This window comes from Bos mutus, chromosome 21, assembly GCF_027580195.1.
Source record: "Bos mutus isolate GX-2022 chromosome 21, NWIPB_WYAK_1.1, whole genome shotgun sequence".
NCBI lineage: Eukaryota > Metazoa > Chordata > Mammalia > Artiodactyla > Bovidae > Bos > Bos mutus.
The window spans coordinates 66,665,529-66,678,028 of NC_091637.1; the positions used below are offsets into that span (position 1 = coordinate 66,665,529).

At 49.4% G+C, this 12,500-nt stretch overlaps 1 protein-coding gene across 2 annotated transcripts in view; it reads right to left on the reverse strand.

The window, feature by feature from the left end:
* The window catches only part of CDC42BPB (CDC42 binding protein kinase beta), a 99,202-nt gene extending 92,728 nt beyond the window's left edge, over nt 1-6,474 (reverse strand). The window contains exon 1 of one of the 2 annotated variants that reach the window (XR_011461580.1): nt 5,902-6,474. Coding sequence is in view for 1 of the 2 variants with exons in the window: in XM_070358024.1 (XP_070214125.1) it covers nt 5,902-6,076 (175 nt within the window). In the remaining variant the exon portion in view is untranslated. The remainder of the gene's footprint in view (nt 1-5,901) is intronic. The other variant, XM_070358024.1, reaches the window with a different exon arrangement.
* Nucleotides 6,475-12,500: the final 6,026 nt, after the last annotated feature.

Here is a 12,500-nt window from a genome sequence, read left to right on the forward strand (position 1 = left end):
ACTAGGATTAGCTGTATCTCTTTAGGTCTTTACTCTTCTCTCTTCTTTTTCTGTTGTGCTGTGCGGTGTGCGGGATCTTAGCTTCTCAACCAGGAATGGAACCCATGCCCTGCTCTGGGAGTGCAGTGTCTTCATCACTGGACCAGGGAAGTCTCTCAGGTTAATTTTATTTATTTACTTTGAAAGAGTAATGTTCATTCATCCATTTTTGTGTGTGTGGCTGCAGCAGGTATTAGCTGCAACACTCAGGGTCGTCGTTGAGTCTGCAGGATATTCTGCTGCGGCTCCCGGGCTCTGGGTTGGGGTGTGCAGGCTCAGCAGTTATGGCCCACAGGCTAAGCCACCCCACAACATGAGGGATCTCGGTTCCCTGAGCAGGGATAGAACGCAAGGCCTTGGCGTTGCAAAGTGGATTCTTAATCTCTGGACGACCAGGGAAGTCCCCTTTAGTTCAATTTTAAATTCCAACGTTGGACTGCAGATTTCAGATCTAATTTTTCTCAAGGCAACAGAATCCACAGTTATAGCAGAAGTTTTGAAAAGGCGAGGGATGAAATGCAAGGCAGTGTTGAAGACTAATCAAGCAGAGATACTGAAATCTTCAAGGGAGAAAGGCTTTCATTTAGGTCTTAAGACCTTCAGCTAGGCCAGTGAGGATGGGAATGAAGGGAAAAAAAAGGTTAAAATAAAACAGAGATATTACATAGCAGGTGCCGGCAAGGCAACCCACGGCTGACCAGGAGCCCATGCAGGAGAGAAACCCTGGCTGGAGAGCGAGCTGCTCAGAAATGTTCAGGGGAAAAGTCCAGAGCCTGGTTTACCCAACAGAGAGGGGAGATGTGGGTGGTGGACAGACCATGCCATCTCTCAAATTCCCAACAGTTTTCAAACCCATAGCTTGGAAGCGACAGGAAGCATCATCACATCAGTAATGTCAGTGGTGCCCTTAGAAGAGTAAATCTCATATGTCTTCAAAGATGCTCCAGTAAAAGCAGTTAGCCTCCAATTAAAATAAATAAATTTATATTAAAAGAAATTATATTAATTCAAATTTTTCTTCAAATCTAATTCAAATTTTTCTTCAAATCTCTAATTCTTTCCTAAAGATAACAAAATATCCAAAGTCTCCTATTATATTACATACTGATCCTTTTCACAAAGTTTTAATCTGAAAACAATTTTGTTGGCAGTTACCTACCACTTAATAACACTGACCAAATACCTAATATGAAACACATTTAAAATCACGTGTGACCCTCATCTCATACATAGTATCTGTCTTATTGACTTAATAAGGAGAAGGCAATGGCACCCCACTCCAGTACTCTTGCCTGGAAAATCCCATGGACGGAGAAGCCTGGTAGGCTGCAGTCCATGGGGTCGCTAAGAGTCGGACACAACTGAGCGACTTCACTTTCATGCACTGGAGAAGGAAATGGCAACCCACTCCAGTGTTCTTGCCTGGAGAATCCCAGGGACGGGGGAGTCTGGTGGGCTGCCATCTATGGGGTCACAGAGTCGGACACGACTGAAGTGACTTAGCTTCTATTGACTTAATAAAATTTCTCCAATAGATTTTAAACCTAAATAAACCCTTCAAAAATTACCATACAAAGTTTATGTTGGCCAAACACTCATGATTTTATTAATTAAAAAAAAAAAAAATTTTGGCCACACCCTCAAGGTCCACGGGACTTCAGTTCCGAAACCAGGGGTGGAACTCCGTCCCCTGCAATGGAAGGTTGAGTCTTAACCACTGGACCTCCAGGGAAGTCCCCAAATACTTATGATTTTAAATCTAAGGAAAGTGTATTTTCCTCTCATGCATTTTCATTAGCAAGAGAGCTTCTCACACAAATTTCAGGTAACACTAACATACTGTCATTTGGAACTTAAGAATCAAATTCAGGACAGGGACTAAAAGATGTCATATTATGGGGGCTGGGGTGAGGGAATTACAGGGAATTTTGTCTTTTTAATTCTTTCAAAATCTTCTTTACTTGCATTTTATCACCTTTTTGATGGGGGAAGAAAAAGGGTAAAAATATGTATTTGGTTTCTTCCAGCATGATCCTTTCACTTTATTACTCTCAAAAAAATACGTTTTGCCTCTTTACCAAGAAAAGAGTCTAACAGTTTTGTTGTACTTAATATAGTTTGGAATTAACAGTCCTGTTTGCTCGCATGTTTATCCGGCATCACTGACGTCAGCACAGACAGGACGAGACTTCAAGGGCAGCAGGTGCTACAGCAGCAGGCAGGGCAAGGCCAGGGGGGCTCCAGGGCAGCAGGTGCTACAGCAGCAGGCAGGGCAAGGCCAGGGGGCTCCCGTCCACACTGCACTGTGTTGGGAGTTTCCGCCTTACGTGCATTTGCAACTGAAGAGCAATGCACCACACCTCCTAAGCTCTTTCAGGCAGTGGTATCTTCAAGTGAGGGCAACTCGCTCCAACTCCAGTTTCATTTACCGCAGGTCTAGACTTAACAGAGACACTGCTAAAGTCCAACTGTCAGTGGAGGAGGTTTCAAGAGAGAAAAGGTAAGGCTGGCTGGTTAATGTTTAACGGTTTCAGCTGTTCCGTCACAGTGCCTAGTCAATATCGCTCTGTACTTCAAATAGCTATTTACAATCCAAATTGTGTTAACCTAATTTTTATTACACAATCCCAGTATTCCTCTACTAAGCTACATCTTATTATTCAAAAAATGTTTCTCAATATCTGTTACTTTAGAAAATAGTGTTCCCATGTCATGCAAAAATTCTATCTCGAGAAGCCACTTAAGATTAAAATGTATGTTGAGATATTTAGCACCATCAGTTAAGCCCTGAACACATTCAATTTGGTAGAGACATCCCACTCACACTAGGTGCTGAGCATCCCCATGCCAAAAGCTACAGGAATTCACACAGATGAGAGAGAACTCCGACAAGGTAATGCTTCATTCATAAGAAAAATCACCAATGAGGAAATTAAACAGAGGGCTACAGAGATGAATTCTACCCCTTCCAGAGGAAGTATGGTGGCACAGAGCGAGAAGAGGGCCTGGACTGGGCATCGGGGAACCAGGCTGAGGCCTGCCTCCGGCCTGGTCTGCAAGCCACATGGGGGCCGGGGCAGAGGACCACCATGGTCCATCCAACGCCAATCGGCCGGAACTTCCAACATCAGCTCTGTCCAAACATAATAGCCGGCATTATTTTTTTAAGTCAGGGAAAAAAATTTTAACACATGTACAAGTATTTTTATATAACGAAGATGAAAGACAACTTCACCTCATCTAGTCGTCCATATTTGTCGCTGTTTACTTGTGGAAATTTCAAAGTGTTTCACATGCTCTGCTTCAAACGGTATCAAATTTGCATTTGAAAAATAGCTTAAAGAAATACACATGCAAAGCAGGGTACTTCCAACTTTTAATTAAGGTCCAGGATTTCATAGAGGAAACTAATCAAACTATAAACATAATCAAGGGAAAATTAAAGGCAAAACCTACAGTGAAGGCTAGGATGAGTCTAGTCCCATGCAACCACTGCAGAAAATTCTCTTTTAAAACTTTATTACTTATACCTTCCAGATTTCCTCAAAAATCCCCAATAATTCTCAAATCTGGGCTGAATCGGGTATTTTTCTTCACTGAGCTTCCAGACTTCTACATAACTGTCAGCAGATACCTACCAAGGTTGGTCCTCTGCATGCCAGCACTCGATACAGTAGAGGTCGCAAACATCATGCAGGTATAAATCAACAACTCGCAGGGTGACAGCCTATATATATGTTTCTTGAGTAGAGTAGAAGTAATTCCACTAGGAAGTCAGAGTACCTAATAATGCTCCACAAACAATTCCATTTGAAAGACCACTCTTTGCTTTCCAACGCAATAACTGGGCGTTCCGAGCAACACTAAATAATGACCGCCCACATCCTAACGAGTGATACACACTGTGGAGTTACAATGGTGCATATGTTAACACACATGACATTAAATGCTGCTTCTTAAATATATTACTATTCCATGAAAAATGTCACCTAAAATAGAGTCCATTCCTCTTCTCTGTAATTTAAAGCTCAATGCAGACCGAATTCTTAGGAGATAATGTCATTTATTTGTAATCATAATTTCCAAAGAGTCAAAATATTTCTATACTACACCACACAGCTTCTATTTAGACTTGGGAAAATTCAAACCTCATAAAATAAGACCTCCTCACATGCTGAGAGCTTCCTCCAATGAAACCCACCAGTTCACAGTGGCTGGGCTGCGCGGCAACCACTGGCTCAGCCTTCGGGATAAGGAAGCCCCTCCTAGGCACTGCAGGTTCCCAGGCCAGAGGATTTTGGGACCACACCTCACCTGCTAACTCAAGCTTCCATCTGCTTCCTCCTTTCAGTCACACATTGACTCACATGCCAAGCACTGAGTTGAACCTGATTGTGAAACTGTCTGGATTCCAAGATCAAATGCTCAGCAAGGAAGAGCAAACAGGATCCTCAGAAGGCTGGGATGTAAGAGGCCCCAAAGACTTCACTTTTAAAGCAACTGTGAAGTCAAGTTCATTATTCAACTGGCGGTCACATCACTAATGAAGGACGCCAGAAAATGAATAGTACTTTCATTTTATTGATACTGTATCTAACCAGGAAGGGTGGTCAGCACCAAAACGAAGCCCAAAGCAAAGCCAAGCAGGCTGTCCTGGGGCTGTGGGCCTCCTTTTCCTGCTGCTCTCAAAAAATTTCAAAATTTCACTAAAGAGGGAAGAAGAGAAAGCTCTCTAAAAATGTAACAACTTAAGTTTTATTTGGTAAACAAAATCCCAAATTCCAATTACCATTTTGGCAGACCAGGGGTCCTAACTACAGAACACATTCATTTCTTTATGTAAAAAAGTCAGCTTTATCAGCCCCAAAGGTTAGAAATTACTGGTCCAAACGACACAGTCTGAGTCCAACGAGGCAAACGACCCAAGGCTAAGATTTTCATAGCTTTGACCTGAACCCTGAACAGAAGCATGTCATCTTCCTTCTAGGCAGTTTTAAACGAGGCTGAGGGTCTTGACAAGACGCCCAAGTTAGAGAGAGAGAAAGATAAGATGTCGCTTTACACGTGTAGTTGTTTCTGGGGTTCTAACCATTACACAGCTTAATCAAATTTCTGTCCTAGTAGAACATAATAATTTAGCTGACCAATTATTAAAAAGCATGCAGAGGTCTGGTGAAGAAAGTTTCACAGTGCCTTCCATAGAGTAACAGTTCCAGCTGCCCTCCCCGCCCCAAGCATTACCAGGGTCTGGCAAAATTACAATGAAAAAAATCAACCGACTCTCCCATGGCGTTTCAAAACAAGGCTTTCAACTTTAAAACTCCCTTGGAGGTGGTACAGTGAAATGGATGCTCAGGCCCTGGACACCAAGGGATGCGGACAGGCTGTCACCTAGGAGGGGCTCCCAGGAGACGCGCGGGGTGGGGAGGCGGATGCAGAAGGCACGCGCCGCTGCCCATACGACCCAGGAGGGCGAGTGGCGTGAGGGGAGCGAATAACTCGACGCGGACTCGGGACCCCAAAGGCGGGGGCCGGGGACGGATATCCCGGGGAGGGCTGCAGGAAACGATATCCAGGCTCGTGGAGGGTGGATCTAGGAAGCGGCCGGGGCGCGGGCCCGGCGGGGCGGTGGGGGCGGGGGTGGGAACGGAGGATGTGGCTCCGAGGGGCAGGATGAGGGGGCGGGACGGCCCAGCGCGGACGTGCGAAGGCCGGGGAGGAGGGCAGGGACGGGCCGAGAGCCGCCAAGGGCGCGAGCAGCGGCCGGGCGGGCCTGGGAGCGGTGACGAGGCGGGACGGGCGGCCGCCCGTGGACCGGGAGGGCGCGTCCGGGCAGGGGTCGCAGGGCCGCCGGTCACTTACCCCACTCGAGGAACTCGGCCACGTACTTGTCGCGGCGCAGGGCCGAGTGGCTGCACTCGGTGTACAGGCAGACGAGCACGTCGAGCAGCGTCTCCACGCTCAGGGCGCTCTCGTTGCGCCAGGGCCCGTCCAGGAGCAGCTGCTCCAGCTTCTTGAGCCGCACCTTGGCCGACATGGTGCCGCGCGGCCCGCTCCCAACACGCCGGGCCTCTTGCCGGCCCGCTCGGCCGGTCCGTCAGGGCGCGCCCGCGGGGGCCCGGCGGCCGCGAGCCCCGGCAGCCGCGGCGCCTCGCCGCCGCCCCGTCCGCGTCGTCGCGCCCCGGCCTAGGCCGACCTCCTGGGCTCGGGCCCGGCGGCGCAGCGTCTGGGGCGCCGGGCCCCGCGGGTCCATGGGCCGCTCCCCTCCCCTCGCCGCCGCCGCCCGCCCCGCCCGGCGCCGCTCGCCTCGCCCCGCCGCGCGCCCCGCGGCCCCACCCGCGGCCGCGCCCTCCCCGCCGCGCGCCGCCGCAGCTCGCCGTCGGCCTGGAGCAGCGCGGAGGCCAGCACTGCTGCGCAAAGCCCGGCCGGCGCCCGAGCCTCGACCCCAGGCCCCGACCTGGCGGCCCAGCCCCGCGGCCCGCAGCCAACCAGGGCGCGGCCAGCTCGGGCGCAGCCAACCACGGCGGGGCCGGCCGCCGCCGCCGCGCTGACCTCAGCGCGCCGCCCCGCCCCGCTCTCCCGGCTCCCGGCTCCCGGCGGGGCCGGACCTCGCCGCTTGCCGTAGCGGGGCCGGGATGCTGGGAAGGCCGGACGGGCGGGGTTGGAGGGCAGCACCGCCTGGTGGGGGCGGGCCGAGCGAGCGGCCAGCGAGCCGCCGAGATTGCGGGGCCGGCACGCGCGCAGGGGGCGGCCGGGCGGCGCGCGCCAGCGCGTGGTGCGGGATCCGGCGCCTATGTGCGGGGCCCGCGCTCCCGCCGCGCGTGCGCGCGCCGCGGCTCCAGGAGGGGCCCCGAGGCGCGCGAGGCGACGCCCGCGGGCTCTGGCCTGCCCGGGGGCTTCGGGGTTGGTGCGCTGAGGCGAGCGTCAAGGCTGCCCCGCTCCCGCAGTGCTGGCGACGTCGACCTCACGACGGGGTGTTTTAAAGCCGGGCCACCTCTGAGCTGGGAGCGGCCTTTGGGAAAAGGCGGGCCCTGCTCCTACTTGACGGGCGGGAGACTGAGGCCCGGGCTGGGTGGGGTTGCCGGAGAGGGGCCACCCGGCGCCCCATGAATTCGTGATGCACCCGCTTCAAACTCTACTGCCGACCGTCCCCCCTTGCAGATAGATGCCTTGGGGTGGCAGTTTGGTAGGAAGCGGCCTGCCGTTCCCTCTGGGCTGGTACTCAGATTGCGTGTGTCTGGGGAAGGAGGGTGATGGTGAATATCTGCATCCGGAGAAACCCTTGGCATCGGAAGAGGAGGGGCAGCCTAGAACTCGTGGGGATCACAGTGAGGAACCCTACTGAGGATATAGGGTTCAGTTCCGTTCAGTCGCTCAGTCGTGTCCGACTCCGACCCCATGGATTGCAGCACGCCAGGCTTCCCTGTTCATCACCATCTCTTGGAGCTTACTCAAACTCATGTCCATCGAGTCGGTGATGCCATCCAGCCATCTCATCCTCTGTCGTTCCCTTCTCCTGCCTTCAATCTTTCCCAGCATAGGGTCTTTTCCAATGGCGTCGGAAGTTCAGTTCAGTTCAGTTCAGTCGCTCAGTCGTGTCCGACTCTTTGCGGCCCCATGAATTGCAGCACGCCAGGCCTCCCTGTCCATCACCAACTCCCGGAGTTCACCCAAACTTAGGGGATCCCTGAAATGGGAGGAGGGGCGAGCGGGCAGCTTCAGGAGGAGCCGGGCCAACCAGGCGGAGCAGACGAGGTTGAAGACAGCGCACTAAAGAAGCCTGTGAGGAAACTAACCTACGGACATAAAATAGCGGCTACCTTTGTTGGGAGGCATTGAGGGCCATGGGTAGCAGCGAGCCTTGTGGGCTTCTAGGAATGTTCTGTAATCTGACTTGGATGGTGCTTATGCAGGACTCCATATAAAGAACAGTCTTAAACTGTACACTTGAGTAGTGCACGTCACTGCTATCATACCTTAATTTTTAAAAAGCAGGCATAAACAATCTTTGGTGTTAGAGGTCAGAGTAGTGGATACGTCAGGGGAAATATGTGCTGCAGGACTAGGAACATTCTGTATCTTGATCCATCTTGCTATATGGGTCTATACATACATAAAGTTTAATCAAGAAAAAGGAAAAAAAAATTTTTAGAAGTCACTTAGTCCTGTCCAACCCATTGTGACCCTATGGACTGTAGCCTACCAGGCTCCTCTGTCCGTGAAATTCTCCAGGCAGGAATACGGGAGCGGGCTGCCATTTCATTCTCCAGGGCATCTTCCTGACCCAGAGATCGAATCCAGTCTCCCTTGCTGTGGGCAGACTCTTTACCGACTGAGCCACCAGGGTACAAAACAAAGCAATGACCATGCTCTTAAATATTGTACTCTCGTGTGTGTTATGGAGCTTCCCCAGGTGGCTCAGTGGTCAGGAATCCACCCGCCAATGCAGGCGATGCGTATTCAATCCCTGGGCCAGGAAGACCTCCTGGCAACCCACTCCAGTATTCTTGCCTGGAGAATCCCGGGGACAGAAAAGCCTGTCAGGCTACAGTCCACAGGGTCACAAAGAGTTGGACATGACTGAAGCAACTCATCACACAAACACATGTATTATACCTCAATTAAAAAAAAAAGGCCGAGCCAGCAAAAGGCCCAAAACCAAAGACGCCCCACTGGTTTTGGGTGAAGACCAAACTCTTCACCTTACCTGGTTTTGTTTGTTTGTTGAAGTAGAGTTGAATTAAAAGGCTGTGTTAGTTTCTGCTGCACACCTTACGTTTTAAGTGATCAAATGTCTGAATTTGGGACAGTCCCCATTTTTTGCCATTGTCCCAGCGTACATATAACAATGTCCTTCCTTCCCGCCATGCCCCCATTTATACAGTATGCTCTCTCATCCCCAGACACAGCACGGGTGGCCTGGGCCTGCTCAGTCCTCTGCTGCTGCTAAGTCACTTCATTCATATTCGACTCTGTGCGACCCCATAGACAGCAGCCCACAGCCTCTAGCCCTGTCCTTCTCTCTTCTCCTGGGTCTCTGACTCCAGTCTCACTGCCTGCTTGCTGTTCCTCTGCCGTTTCTGCTCCCTCCTGCCTCGGGGCCTTTGCACTTGCCAAGCCCTTCAGCTTGGGTGCCCCTCTCTGGCCATTTTCACTTTGTCTGCTCAGAGCAAATCTGTTTCAGAATTGTCCTTTCAGGGCTGCCTTGCCTAACTCCCCAGGCACCACTCCATAGTTTTCCTTAGCACTTGGCAAAGTGGGTACCCGTGAGTCTTGCCCATTAGTCAGGATACTAGAAATCTTCCCGTGCCTCAGTTTCTTCAAAGATAAGAAAGAGAATGATAATAGGACCTACTCCAGTGTTTCAGTAAGTTTCTGGAAGAACTAAATTAATACCCCAAGAGCACCTTGAACTGCCTTTTGGCTCACATGCTCACACACTGATAGCTGGTGTCATGCACTAGAATTGTTATATCTAAAACCAGGGGCAGGGGCTCTGTGACCAGCTTATGGGTGGAGTGTCTTGGGTTCCCCAAAGCAGGGAATCCCAGTGTCCTCAGGCATCCATCCTTGAGGTTCCTCTGTGTCTCTTAATCACTTTGGGCTGCTATAACAAAGCACCATTGGCTGGGTGCCTTATAAACAACAGAAGTTTATTTCTTACAGTTCTGGAGGCTGGAAGTCCAAGATCAGGATGCCAGTGTGGTCTGGTTCTGGGTGACTGCACTGTCCCTGGTTACAGAAGGCTGTATTTCTGTGCTCTCACATGATGGAAAAGGGTAGCTCTGGCCTCTTATAAACAGGCACTAATCCATTCACAAGGTCTCCAGCCTCATGACCTAATCATTTACCAAAGCCCCACCTCCTAAATATCACACTAAGCCTAGCCTTATCCCTAGGCCCTGAAACATGCACAACATACAGTAATCAAGCCACAACACAGTTTCACCTAATGAGTGTAACAACAGGTCAGCACTCACAGAACACTCTCGCCTGACCTCTCTTCTTACACAGCTCTGAAACTGTAGGGAAACTTGTTTTTGTGAACCTGAGAAAGGGGGCCCGATTCCAAAAGCAGTGTTTCCCCCGTGAAAGCTGGATAGTTGCAACCTCACTCCTTCCAGAAAAACACACAGGTTCATTTTTCTCTTCTTTACAACAACAACTTTTTCAAGTATTTGAGTTTTCTGAAACAGCCTACGTGCCATTTCTTGCCGGGAAGTCTTCCAATAGTACTGCTGCTGCTGCTGCTAAGTCGATTCAGTCGTGTCCGACTCTGTGCGACCCCATAGACGGCAGCCCACCAGGCTCCCCCGTCCCTGGGATTCTCTAGGCAAGAACACTGGAGTGGGTTGCCATTTCCTTCTCCAATGCATGAAAGTGAAGTCGCTCAGTCATGTCCGACTCTAGCGACCCCATGGACTGTAGCCCACCAGGCTCCTCCGTCCAATAGTACAGTTTCGCCTAATAAAGGTAACGACAGGTATGGCAGTCAACACTCACGGAACACTCTCCCCCAACTTCTTTTCTCATGGAATTGAACAGTGTGTCTTAAGAGCATCTTTACACAGCTCTGAAACTGCAAGGAAACCTGTTTTGAGATGAGGAAGCAGAGCTGAAAGTCTGGCAAGTAGAAGACTCGGGACAGAGTACCCAAGAGGAGTGAACTGCACTGAGAGAGACCCCTGGAGATCTGCAGGGGGTCCCCCAGGTTTCCAGCAGCATACCGACCAGTGCTTGTGCAGAAGGAAACTATCAAAGGCTGGGGAAAGGAGCACTCAAAGGGCTGCAGCAGGTAGCGCCTGGTACTCACATATACTGGAGCTAGTGTTGGTTTTCAGCAGCCAGACTAGAAAAGCTCGATAATTCAGTACTGGGCAGAATTCCCTAGAAGTTTGTGCTTTGGGTGTGCAAACTAGCCTGGGACTGAGGATTGCTCCAGATCTGCCTACTAACAAATCATAAAAACAAGACCCCAAAGTATCAAACTGTTTCCGGGTAATTTAACCGAATCCCAGAACCAAATTCCAGAAAATTTATAAGAACACAAAAACTATCCAGCACCCAAAAAAGATCAAATCACAATGTCTGGCATCTATTCAAAGACTTCTAGGCAAACAGTCAGGGAAACTCAACCCATAATGAAGAGAATTATCAAATAATCAAAACTAACCCAGAACTTCCACATATGTTAGAATCAGCAGAGAACGACACTAAAGCAGTTGTTATAGCTGTATTCCACATGTTCAAAACGTTAGTAGAATCATAAAAGACATTTTCTAAAAAAACCTAATAGAATTTTTAGAGATTAAAACTATACTTTCTGAGATGAAAAACATACTGTATGGGATTAATGCCACACTAGACATTGTGTAAGAAAATATTATTGCATTTGAAGGTACAGCAGTAGAGCTTATCCAAAAAAATTAAAAAGCGAGGACAAAAAAAATAAGGGACTTCCCTGGTGGTCCAGTGGTTGGGAGTCTGCCTTCTAGAGCAGGAGATGTGGGTTTTATCTCTGGTGGGGAAACTGAGCCACCACAAGCCGTGGGGCAGCTAAGCTTCTGCACAGCAACTACTGAGCCCAGGCCGCAGCTCGTGAGCCTGTGTGCCACAAGGAAGACCCTGAACAGCCAAAAAAAAATCTTTAATTAAAAAAAATGAACATCATTGAACTGTGGGACAATATCAAGTGATCCAATATATGGATTGGGGTTCCAAAGGAGAAGAACAAGAAAGAGAAGGGACAGAAAAAAAAAAATCTGAAGAAGTAATGGCTGAAAAATTTCCAAACTTGATCAAACCCATAAATAACAAATCCAAGAGGTTCAGTGATCACAAGCACAAGAAACATAAGAAAAAACAATAAAACCCCCCAAACAAACAAGTAATACTAAAGCACATCATGATCAAATTGCTCAGAACCTGTTGATAAAGAGAAAAAAAAAAATCAGCCAGAGGGGAGAAAAGACACATTATATGCAGAGGAATAAAGATGACATCAAATTTCTCATTGGAAATTGTGTAAATGAGAAGACGTCTCATTGGAGTGGCATCTTTAAAGTACCAAAATAAAAGCAAAATAACTGCCACCCCCAGAATTCTATACCCAGCAAAAATATCTTTCAAAAAATGAAGGTGGAAATAAAGACATTTTCAAATATATGAAGGCCCACCAAGAAGGCAGAGGAACAGTACCTGATTGCCTTCTTTGGCTTTTCTAGATATGTTTACCACTTGGGTAAGCTTCTCTGATTCATTTGCTGGGTACCCATGAAGACTGTCAATTTTGAGGGAAGCCCAGAGAAAAAGTGGATTCAGAACAATGCAGGTCCAGGCTTTGGTGCAAACTGCCCTGCCACATAAGCAGTTAAGCCCCAAGACCCAACAGACCCTGGGTTTGTTTGCTTGTCTGTGGGGAGAGTGCTGTGCTGGGTCTTTGCTGCTGCACGCAGGGCTTT